The 12,077-nt window shown below is 46.2% G+C and overlaps 2 protein-coding genes across 2 annotated transcripts in view; both read right to left on the bottom strand.

Annotated features, from left to right (window-relative positions):
- LOC143767327 (uncharacterized) overlaps positions 1 to 12,077 on the bottom strand; it is a 760,398-nt gene that overhangs the window by 138,810 nt on the left and 609,511 nt on the right. The window lies entirely within an intron of this gene.
- The window catches only part of LOC143767028 (uncharacterized), a 56,763-nt gene that overhangs the window by 6,332 nt on the left and 38,354 nt on the right, over positions 1 to 12,077 (bottom strand). Inside the window, exons 7-12 of the mRNA XM_077255048.1 lie at positions 7,698 to 7,751; positions 7,326 to 7,475; positions 7,017 to 7,196; positions 6,810 to 6,933; positions 6,629 to 6,726; positions 4,294 to 4,384 (exon numbers count right to left, since the gene is read on the bottom strand). Coding sequence (XP_077111163.1) covers positions 4,294 to 4,384; positions 6,629 to 6,726; positions 6,810 to 6,933; positions 7,017 to 7,196; positions 7,326 to 7,475; positions 7,698 to 7,751 — 697 coding nt within the window. The remainder of the gene's footprint in view (positions 1 to 4,293; positions 4,385 to 6,628; positions 6,727 to 6,809; positions 6,934 to 7,016; positions 7,197 to 7,325; positions 7,476 to 7,697; positions 7,752 to 12,077) is intronic.

A 12,077-nucleotide genomic window follows, 5' to 3' on the forward strand; every position in this document is an offset into this window, starting at 1 on the left:
GGTACACAAAATGAGAATGCTTGGTCTGGGGGAAAATGTGTGTAAATGGGTTAGTAACTGGCTTAGTGATAGAAAGCAGAGGGTGGTTATAAATGGTATAGTCTCTAACTGGGTCGCTGTGACCAGTGGGGTACCGCAGGGGTCGGTATTGGGACCTGTTCTCTTCAACATATTCATTAATGATCTGGTAGAAGGTTTACACAGTAAAATATTGATATTTGCAGATGATACAAAACTATGTAAAGCAGTTAATACAAGAGAAGATAGTATTCTGCTACAGATGGATCTGGATAAGTTGGAAACTTGGGCTGAAAGGTGGCAGATGAGGTTTAACAATGATAAATGTAAGGTTATACACATGGGAAGAAGGAATCAATATCACCATTACACACTGAACGGGAAACCACTGGGTAAATCTGACAGGGAGAAGGACTTGGGGATCCTAGTTAATGATAAACTTACCTGGAGCAGCCAGTGCCAGGCAGCAGCTGCCAAGGCAAACAGGATCATGGGGTGCATTAAAAGAGGTCTGGATACACATGATGAGAGCATTATACTGCCTCTGTACAAATCCCTAGTTAGACCGCACATGGAGTACTGTGTCCAGTTTTGGGCACCGATGCTCAAGAAGGATATAATGGAACTAGAGAGAGTACAAAGGAGGGCAACAAAATTAATAAAGGGGATGGGAGAACTACAATACCCAGATAGATTAGCGAAATTAGGATTATTTAGTCTAGAAAAAAGACGACTGAGGGGCGATCTAATAACCATGTATAAGTATATAAGGGGACAATACAAATATCTCGCTGAGGATCTGTTTATACCAAGGAAGGTGACGGGCACAAGGGGGCATTCTTTGCGTCTGGAGGAGAGAAGGTTTTTCCACCAAAATAGAAGAGGATTCTTTACTGTTAGGGCAGTGAGAATCTGGAATTGCTTGCCTGAGGAGGTGGTGATGGCGAACTCAGTTGAGGGGTTCAAGAGAGGCCTGGATGTCTTCCTGGAGCAGAACAATATTGTATCATACAATTATTAGGTTCTGTAGAAGGACGTAGATCTGGGGATTTATTATGATGGAATATAGGCTGAACTGGATGGACAAATGTCTTTTTTCGGCCTTACTAACTATGTAACTGCTCAGTGAAGAATGGGCAACACTCAGATGATAAACATGGATGACATCGGAGTGTTACCAGTTTTCTCACAGACACAATCACTTGAACGGGAAATTTTTCTCTATAAATCAAATGAGAAACAGACTTCTCCATTCTTAGGGTGACAGCCTCGGGCCGTGTTCACACTTTTGTTTGGGAGTTTTCTTTTTTCTGTTCCATTTTATTATTATTATTTTATTTCTATAGCACCATTGATTCCATGGTGCTGTACATGAGAAGGGGTTACATACAAATTACAGATATCACTTACAGTAAGCAAACTAACAATTACAGACTGATACAGAGGGGAGAGGACCCTGCCCTTGTGGGCTTACATTCTACAGGATGGTGGGGAAGGAGACATTAGGGTGAGGGTTGCAGCAACTATGGTGTTGGTGAGGCGGTAGCTTCGGTAGTGGTGAGGAGGCAGCAGGGTCAGTGCAGGCTGTAGGCTTTCCTGAAGAGGTGGGTTTTCAGGTTCCGTCTGAAGGATCCGAATGTGGTTGATAGTCGGATGTGTTGGGGCAAAGAATTCCAGAGGATGGGGGCTATTCTGGAGAAGTCCTGGAGGCAGTTGGGTGAGGAGCGGATAAGTGTGGAGAAGAGAAGGAGGTCTTGGGAGGACCGGAGATTACGTGAAGGAAGATATCGGGAGATTAGTTCAGAGATATATGGAGGAGACAGGTTATGGATGGCTTTGTAGGTCAGTATTAGTAGTTTGAACTGGATACGCTGAGGGAATGGGAGCCAGTGAAGAGATTTATTAGTCGGAATTAGTCGGGCAGCAGAGTTAAGGATGGACTGGAGAGGTGCAAGGGTGTTAGCAGGGAGGCCACAGAGGAGGGTGTTGCAGTAGCCAAGGCGGGAGATGATGAAGGCATGCACAAGCATTTAGTAGACAGGAGGTGGAAAGAGCTTGGATGTGCGGTTTGAAGGACAGGGCAGAGTCAAGGGTTACTCCGAGGCAGCGGATTTCCGGTACGGGGGAAAGCGTGATGTCACTAATTGCGATAGATAGGTCAGGTATGGAAGATCTATGAAATGGGTGAAAGATGATAGGTTCAGATTTGTCCACATTGAGTTTGAGGAAGCGAGAGGAGAAGAAGGAGGATATGGCAGATAGACACTCCGGGATTCTGGACAGCAGAGAGGTGACGTCTGGGCCAGAAAGGTAGATCTGAGTGTCATCAGCATAAAGGTGGTACTGGAATCCATGGGACTTTATGAGTTGTCCCAGGCCAAGTGTATAGATTGAGAAGAGTAGGGGTCCTAGAACAGAGCCTTGGGGGACTCCAACAGAGATTGGGTGGGATGAGGAGGTAGTGTGGGAGTGGGAGACGCTGAATGTGCGGTTGGAAAGGTATGAGGAGATCCAGGATAGGGCGAGGTCTTTGATGCCAAAGGAGGAGAGGATCTGTAGTAGGAGGCAGTGGTCAACTGTGTCAAAAGCAGAGGACAGGTCTAGAAGGAGGAGTATAGAGAATTGTCCGTTAGCTTTCGCTGTAAGTAGGTCCTTAATGATTTTGGTCAGGGCTGTCTTAGTGGAGTGATGGGGCAGAAACCAGATTGTAGATTGTCAAAGAGCAAGTTGGATGAGAGGTGGGAGGAAAGTTCAGAGTGGACGTGCTGCTCCAGGAGTTTGGAAGCGAATGGGAGCAGCGATATTGGGCGACAGCTGGACATAGCAGTTGGATCGAGGGTTGGCTTTTTAAGGATAGGCGTAATTGTGGCATGTTTGAAAGCAGAAGGGAAGGTGCCAGAAGTTAGTGATAGGTTGAAGAGGTGGCTTAGGGATGGGATAAGTGTGGTGGTGAGGTTGGGGAGGAGGTGGGATGGGATCAAGCGCACAGGTGGTGAGGTGCGATTTGGAGAGGAGACAATTAAGCCCCCCCTTCAGTGATCTTGGAGAGGGAGGTTATTGGGTTTGGGCATTGGTCTTGTATACAAAGGGGTTGTGGTGGTTGAACAATGAAGACTTGCCTTGTTTGGTGGATCTTAGTTTTAAAGTGTGTGGCAAAGTCCTCAGCAGAGATGAGGGGGCAGTGGTGGGCGGAGGACGGAGTTAAAGGTTTTGAATAACTGTTTGGGGTTCGAGGATAGGGAGGATACGTGGGTTGTGAAGTAGGCCTGTTTAGCAGAGGTGAGAGCCGATTTAAAAGCGAGTGTTGCCTGTTTGAATGCAGTGAAGTCGTCTTGCGAATGTGTTTTCTTCCAATGCCGCTCTGCAACCCTGGACAGTTGTTGGAGCTTTTTAGTGGTGTTATTGTGCCAGGGTTGTCTATTGATACCTCGCACTCTGCCATGAACGAGAGGGGCAACCGTGTCAATAGCTGATGCAAGAGTGGCATTGTAGAAAGCAGTGGCACTGTCTGTCTCATGGAGTGAGGATATTTTAGGAATATAATAGGATTCATGTCAAAAATGGATCTGATGTACAACCAATGCAAACAGAAGCAGAGTGGTCCCATGTATTATGAGTTCTTATATGTGTCCTTTTTAAGAATTCTGAAAACAATTGCACCATTTGCATATTGGAATATTATGCTTGTAGAGAAGGATGCTACTAAAGTTTTCAGGATGACAAATGTATTTTGTACATAACAGTGCAGCCTGTGGCTCACTAGTAAAGTTTCTGCCTTCCATATCAGGGGTTCTGAGTAGAGTTGAGCGAATTTGGTCGGCTGTGTGACAGTCACTACACATGCACGGAGAGCCTGTTTGTTGGGCTCACCATGCATGTGCTGTGACTGTGACAAATCCGCGGCACATGCAGCGTCGATCAGCTAATCAGCTGGAGCGATCCAGGAAGCCGGGTTCTCTCTGCAGCTTATTCGGTAAGCGCTATAGCTTTCCGAATAAGAGGGAACCCGAGCAAATTCGCTCAACTCTAGTCCTGACTTCAAATCCCCAACACTGACAAGTTTAAAAAGTAAGACAAGATTGTGAATACAGAATAGTGTGAAAAGGGGTGTGTGTGTGTGTGTGTGTTTTTTTTGTTTAAGCCATTAAATCTATATGTGTAAAATCTAAAGAAACAATCTGTGTGAACAAACCCTAAACATTTCAACACATAATTATATCATCCAGTGACTGAGTAGAACCTGTGACTTCTCCGCATTTAGTGGTCACTACTCACCTGGGTAGTCATATGTAGGAATCTCCTCTTTACACCGCTCATCGCCCCTCACATATGTCTCTGTAGTATTAATATGGGGCAGATCTTTATCCTGAAACAAATACTACAAGTCAGACGGATGGAGAACTCGTATGAAATTATTTAACAAAACAAACAACAGTAAATCAACGAAGGGGGCACAGTAATCAGGATTACAATATTTTCTTAAACAATTGAAAAAAAAATGTATTCATAAGACAGATAAAGACAACTGATCTGCTCAAAATTAAAGGGCTTAAAATGCATAAAAAGCTCTGACATGTGTAGGTACTCTCTAACGTGCATATACATTAGATGATAGTCGACAAATAAATATTGTTCTATTCACACAGGCAGTCAATCACCAGAAGCAAAAGTTTCAGGCACCGTCAACTGACCAGCACGGCTAGAGATGTGGGGACCAATTTCAGTATTCCCCGCTCTCTGATCACTGTTTACACGCAGTCAATCACATGTGATTGACAGAAGAAGCCGAAACAGCACTTCCCACGCACAATCACCACTGGCAGCTTGGCTACGTTGACAGACAAGCTCCTGTGGAAGAGCCAAGGCAGGTGCCTACACCAACACTGGTTGATTGACCCGCCAGATGCCACAATCGATAGCAATCATGGCACTAAAAAGGTTGTGACATGCCATGGTATTAAATGTTTGTGAAACACCCATGGTGCCAATATGATCACTGCACCCCTAGATGAGTTCATCGTAAAATGGGTTCACTTATGAAGGGGGGATTGTCCTGCTGTCCTGACACCTCAGGGGCTCTGTAAATGAAATGTGGCATCCACGAACCATTCCATGCAAGTCAAAAGCAAGGCAAGAGCAACATTTTTGTAGAAAAAAATTGAAATTAAATGTTTCATTTTCACATTCCAATGATACACAATTCTGTGGAATACCTATGGGTTTAAAATGTTCACAAAAGTCAAATGGTGCTCCTTCCCTTCTCAGCACTATTAGTTTGTCACCACATATGGGGTATCGGTGTACTTAAAAAGAAATTGCACAGCAAATTTTACTGTCTGTTTTCTCCTTTTACCCTTGTTAAAATGAAAAGTTTGGGGCTAACACAAATAAAAATTTTCATTATTTTCTCCCACATTGTTTTAATTCCTCTGATAGACCAGAAGGGTTAACAAACTAATTGAATGTGGTTTTGAGCACCTTAAGGGGTTCAGTTTTTAAAATTGACTCACTTTTGTGTATTTTTTGTCATATAGGTACCTCAAAGTCACTTCAACTGTGAGGTGGTCCCTAAAAAAAAAAAAGTTTTGTAAATGTTCTTGGAAAAATGAAAAATTGCTGATCAACTTTTCACCCTTCTAACTTTCTGACAAAGAAAAATCATGTTTAAAAATCATGGTGATGCACAGTAGGCATGTGGTAAAGGTTATTTGTTAATTGTTTCGTGTAGTGTAACTCTGATTTAAGGGCATAAAAATTCAAAGCATGAAAATTGCGGAATTTAAGTTTTCTACTAAAATTTTCAATATTTTCATAAATGCAAATTATATTGATCAACATTTACCACTAACATGAAGTACAATGTGTCCCAAAAAAAGTCTCAAAATTACTGGGATCTGTTGAAGCGTTCTAGAGTTATTACCTCATAAGGTGACAGTGGTCAGATTTTAAAAATGAAGCTTGGTTATTAACGCACAAAGTGGATCGATACTTAAGGGGATAAGCTTGCTTAAATATCATTGTTTTGAAGAAACATGCTATTCTATGCACACAGAACGTTAATGTTAACAGTTGTTCACACACACAGGTTCTTACTATACGACTGCTGATCGTCTTCATTTAGCAGGTCAGTGGCTTTAATGGCCGTGATTCTCCATTGTAAACACACCCTATCACCCAGGCACCTTACAGGTGACATCTACTCTGATTGGAGCTGTTCTCATTTCTTTCTTAGTCATCTGGTCCTGATGCCATTATGACTTCACATCCACAGTTCGTCTCTACACACTTTCCTTTTCTCTGCTCTAGCCAGGAAAACACAAGAGTCTCTAACAAATTGTCCATTCAGTATAAATTTCAGTATTCTTCAATTGTGTTTTTTTACCAAAACCAGGAGAGGAACTTACAGAGAAAAACTATAATTGAAGATTGATAACTGTTCTGTATTTTGGAGAAACCCCTGGTTTTGGCATACAAATACTGCTGAAATACTGAACAAAAATACTGATGTGTGAATAAAGCCATAAATCGGTGGATAAAACCAGACTGAACACAAGAAAGTCACAGCCTTCTACACATCATAGAGATCTCATGACACCTTCTCTCCATCTACCTGATTATCCTGAGGAACATTGGGATCTTCCTGTTTACAGTCCTGAGGAAGAAGAGGACGGGGACATCTCTCGGGTGTTGTCCTCTCACCGGATAGAACTGGAGGAAACACATACAGGGACTGAATTCATTCTTTATATACAGATAATTATAGGCCGTGTGTATTTAGTCCCGTCTATTACCTGGTGATGTGAGGGGCTGGGGAACCTCCATCATGACGTCCTTGTACAGATCTTTGTGTCCTTCTAAATACTCCCACTCCTCCATGGAGAAATAGACGGCGACATCCTGACACCTTATAGGAACCTGACACATACAATGATACCGTCATCCCTCCGATCCCTTCATAGCGTTACTGTATAATGTCCCAGCATTCCCAGCAGTGTCACCTCTCCAGTCAGCAGCTCAATCATCTTGTAGGTGAGTTCTAGGATCTTCTGGGCATTGATGTCCTCATGTATCAGGGGGTGAGGTGGAGGCCCCGTGATTGGGCTCAGGGGTCTTCCCCGTCCCTCAGACACAGGGGCCTGACAGCGCTCACTAGAGGTCTTCTTCACTACTGTGTAATCCTGGTTATGGAGAGAGACATTAATAAACCTCACTACAGACATTCCCAGAGTCCTCACCTCTCCAGTTCTGTCCGTCTGTTATTCCCATAGATAAGAATGATGTAATGTGACGTCATCAGAATCTCTCACCTCTCCAGTAAGCCGGAAGAGGATCTCTAGGGTGAGGTGTAATATCCTCTCCGCCATCTTGTCCCTGTCCCTATCCATCCTTGTAGGGTCACTCAGGAGAATTCTCTTATATAGAAGATCTCCACTGAGAGGATCCGATATTGTAGGGACCTGAATGGGGAGAAGATGACGATGTAACATCATAAAGATCCCATGTAAGAAACCTCCGGAGCTGTTACCGGTGTCACATGATCACTACATCCAGTCATGGCCCCGTCCTGCCCCCGGTATAACACACAGTCCCATTATAGTCACATAGAGATTTATCACAGGCTCAGCACTGAGGGGGTTAATGTCCCCTGCGCCCAGTAATGGGGAATCTCCAGCACCTACCTCCACCTGCAGAGCCGCACACCACATATATGGCTGTTCTGTGCGCACAGGACCTGGGATGAGGTCACAGGAGGGGAGGAGTCAGGGGTCACATGATCAGGGGCCTCAGTGTATGCAGGACTATGCTGTGCTGGTTGTCATGGTGCTGGATGAGGGGAAGTTTCTGTGTGGGGTCAGGAGGGAGGTACAGGCTGGATGTAGCAGAGGCGTGTGTGTACGAGGTGTGCGGAGCGGAGCCGTGTGTGTACAAGGTGTACAGAGCGGAGCCGTGTGTGTACGAGGTGTGCGGAGCGGAGCCGTGTGTGTACGAGGTGTGCGGAGCGGAGCCGTGTGTGTACGAGGTGTGCGGAGCGGAGCCGTGTGTGTACAAGGTGTGCAGAGCGGAGTCGTGTGTGTACAAGGTGTACAGAGCGGAGCCGTGTGTGTACGAGGTGTACAGAGCGGAGCCGTGTGTGTACGAGGTGTGCGGAGCGGAGCCGTGTGTGTACAAGGTGTGCAGAGCGGAGTCGTGTGTGTACAAGGTGTACAGAGCGGAGCCGTGTGTGTACAAGGTGTACAGAGCGGAGCCGTGTGTGTACGAGGTGTGCGGAGCGGAGCCGTGTGTGTACGAGGTGTGCGGAGCGGAGCCGTGTGTGTACAAGGTGTGCAGAGCGGAGTCGTGTGTGTACAAGGTGTACAGAGCGGAGCCGTGTGTGCACGAGGTGTACAGAGCGGAGCCGTGTGTGTACGAGGTGTGCGGAGCGGAGCCGTGTGTGTACAAGGTGTGCGGAGCGGAGCAGTGTGTGTACAAGGTGTGCAGAGCGGAGTCGTGTGTGTACGAGGTGTACAGAGCGGAGCCGTGTGTGTACGAGGTGTGCGGAGCAGAGCCGTGTGTGTACGAGGTGTGCGGAGCGGAGCCGTGTGTGTGCGAGGTGTACGGAGCGGAGCCGTGTATGTACGAGGTGTGCAGAGCGGAGTCGTGTGTGTACGAGGTGTACGGAGCAGAGCCCTGTGTGTACGGGGTGTACAGAGCGGAGCCGTGTGCATACGAGGTGTATCGAACTGAGCCGTGTGTGTACAAGGTGTACGGAGCGGAGCCGTGTGTGTGTAAGGAGGTGGTGGGGACCCTCATGTACCTTCTCTCCTTAACTCTGTTCACCTGTGTCATATGCAGCACCCTGATGTTTTACTATTGTGTGCACTGTAATGTAAATGTATTTGTCGTGTGTTGCGTATAGGCTTAAGGATAGATTAGGAAGTAGTGCAGGACCATAGGGGGATTAGAATAGAGGGGGCACATTAGAGATAGAGAATAGGATAGATAAGAGTGTTAGGTTAAGCACAGGCAGCAAGGGGTTATTCAGTGGGGAGGAATTAGAACAGAGCAGCACAGAGCAAGAAGGGGGGGATAGGACAGATACTTGCTGGTTCTGTCATACACCTGGGCAGGCTGCCTAAGGCAAGGATGTGTGAGTAGAGAGAACAAAGGGATAAGTCTGCGGATTTTATTAAGGGGCCCCAAGCTGGAGAACAGTGTAAATGGGCACCAGCACGACAGGATCATCCCCAGGAAGGATTCGGGTTCTAAGACCGGGGCAAGAGCAGCTGAGATGGCGTTGCCAGAACCTTTTGCTAATGGAACCGGACAAGGGGCTGACAGGGAGCTGGTGACATAGAAAGTACAGATGAGACATGGATTGTCCAAACAGGCTGCGCGGATGGCAGATAAAAGTAAGGCCCAGATGGGACATGGATTGTCCAATGATACGGCCAGGATTGCCAGGCAGTGGGAGCTGCTGGAAGGAACAGGATCTGTCCGGATGACAGGGAAAGCGCAGGATGTGAGACTCTGTGAGAATCGTACTTCCAAAGTGCTGTGTGCTTATGTTATTAGTAAAGTTGAACTGCTGGCAAAGAACTGTGATTCTGTGGTATTTCCTGGGACCTGGAAGTCAGAAGTTGGAGTGACAGAGATAACCAACAGTATGGCAGTACCAGAACTTTATTTATCTTTTCATGTACAAGGTGTCCGGTGATCACTGTTGCTTAGTGAACTCACCCACGACTACCACCCCTTGCCACCTTGTTACACTTGGCGTAGTCGGCAGGATCGAATTCAGAATCCCTGCAGCTACAGGGCTAGTGGGAAAGTCCCCTGGGACTTGTGGACTAGTGACTGAATTGCGGTCCAAGATGGCGCCGAACCCTGACAAGAAAATGGCAGTGGCGTGAAAACACAGAGGTGCCGCCCATCGTGGGCATCCTGAGTAGCGGAGCCGTGTGTGTACAGGTGTACGTAGCAGAGCCGTGTGTGTTTGAGGTGTATGGAGAGGAGCCGTGGGTGTACAAGGTGTATGGAGCGGAGCCATGGGTGTACGAAGTGTACGGAGAGGAGACTTGTGTGTATGAGGTGTACATAGCAGAGCCGTGTGTGTACGAGGTGTATGTAGTGGAGCCGTGTGTGTACGGGGTGTACGTAGTGGAGCCGTGTGTGTGCGATGTGTACGTAGTGGAACCGTGTGTGTACGAGGTGTACAGAGCGGAGCCGTGTGTGTATTAGGTGTACGTAGTGGAGCCGTGTGTGTACGAGGTGTACAGAGCAGAGCCGTGTGTGTACAAGGTGTACGGAGTGGAGCCGTGTGTGTACTAGGTGCATGTAGTGGAGCCGTGTGTGTACGAGGTGTATGGAGTGGAGCCGTGTGTGTACGAGGTGTACAGAGCAGAGCTGTGTGTGTATAAGGTCAACATTTTAGGAACATATCGAGGAATAAATTATGTGCCGTTAGCAGCCTACCGTAGCAATTTTGACCACCCCCATTTGCCATTTCTTTCTGCCCCGACAGGAGCGGCCTTTGATTAGCTAGGGCTGGAGTGATGTCATCTGTGCGTTCTGCTTATCTCTAGTTGGGATCTGTGGATGATTTATTGTTCCTTGATTCACAGTCGAAGCCACCAGAAATCTCTCATGTTTATGTAGCTTCACTATAAGGCCGGCGTCACACTTGGCGTAAGACAATACGCCACGTATTATACGTCCGTACTACGGCCGTAATACGGAGAAATGTTCCCAAAATAGTGATCCGTAGTCAGGGTGTGTCAGCGTATTTTGCACATGGCATCCTCCGTATGTAATCCGTATGGCATCCGTATGCCGAGATTTTCTCGCAGGCTTGCAAAACCGACATCTAATGGATTTATGTGCTCAAATGTTCATTAAAACATATATACAGTATATATATATATATATATGTCATTGAGACACATATATATATATTCTGTATTTAGATTTCATTCAGCGCGATATCTGTGAACAGCCGGTAATTCAATTGCCGGCTTTTCATTTCTCCTGCACAAACCCGACAGGATATGAGACATGATTACATACAGTAAACCATCTCATATCCCCATTTTTTTTTGCATATTCCACACTACTAATGTTAGTAGTGTGTGTGCAAAATTTCAGCGCTGTAGCTGCTAAAATAAAGGGTTAAATGGCGGAAAAAAATTGGCGTGGGCTCCCGCGCAATTTTCTCCGCCAGAATGGTAAAGCCAGTGACTGAGGGCAGATATTAATAGCCAGGAGAGGGTCCATGGTTATTGGCCCCCCCGTGGCTAAAAACATCTGCCCCCAGCCACCCCAGAAAAGGCACATCTGGAAGATGCGCCTATTCAGGGACTTGGCCACTCTCTTCCTACTCCCTGTAGCGGTGGGATATGGGGTAATGAAGGGTTAATGTCACCTTGCTATTGTAAGGTGACATTAAGCCAGATTAATAATGGAGAGGCGTCAATTATGACACCTATCCATTATTAATCCAATTGTATGAAAGGGTTAAAAAACACACACACACATGATTTAAAAGTATTTTAATGCAATAAACACAGCGGTTGTTTTAATAATTTATTGCTCTCTCAATCCATCAGCAACACCCTCGCTTGGAAAAATTATAAACGCACAAGATACATACCTTCAGCTGAACCGTCACGTCCCACGATGTAATCCATCTGAAGGGGTTAAAAAATATTTACCTGCAGGAGCCCTGCAAATGCAGCTGTGCTCCGTGCCTGTAATCCCCGGCGAATGAATGAAATGTAGGTCATTGACCTATAGTTACCTTCAGTCGCGGTGATGCGCCCCCTGGTGGATGTCCTCATATGACCTGGAGCGTGGGAAAAAGTTCCCAGGCTGCAGTTCATGAGAACATCCAGCAGGGGCGCATCACCGCGACTCAATGTAAGTATAGATCACTGCTTTCCTTTCAGCACCCGGGGTTTACAGGCACGAGCGAGTGGTTTATTGCAGCTCGTGCCTGTAATATTAGTTAACCCCTTCAGATGGATTACCTCGTTGGACGTGATAGGACATCAGAAGGTATGTATCTTGTGCGTTTATTATTTTTC

This window comes from Ranitomeya variabilis, chromosome 4 (assembly GCF_051348905.1).
Source record: "Ranitomeya variabilis isolate aRanVar5 chromosome 4, aRanVar5.hap1, whole genome shotgun sequence".
NCBI classification, from domain to species: Eukaryota; Metazoa; Chordata; class Amphibia; order Anura; family Dendrobatidae; genus Ranitomeya; species Ranitomeya variabilis.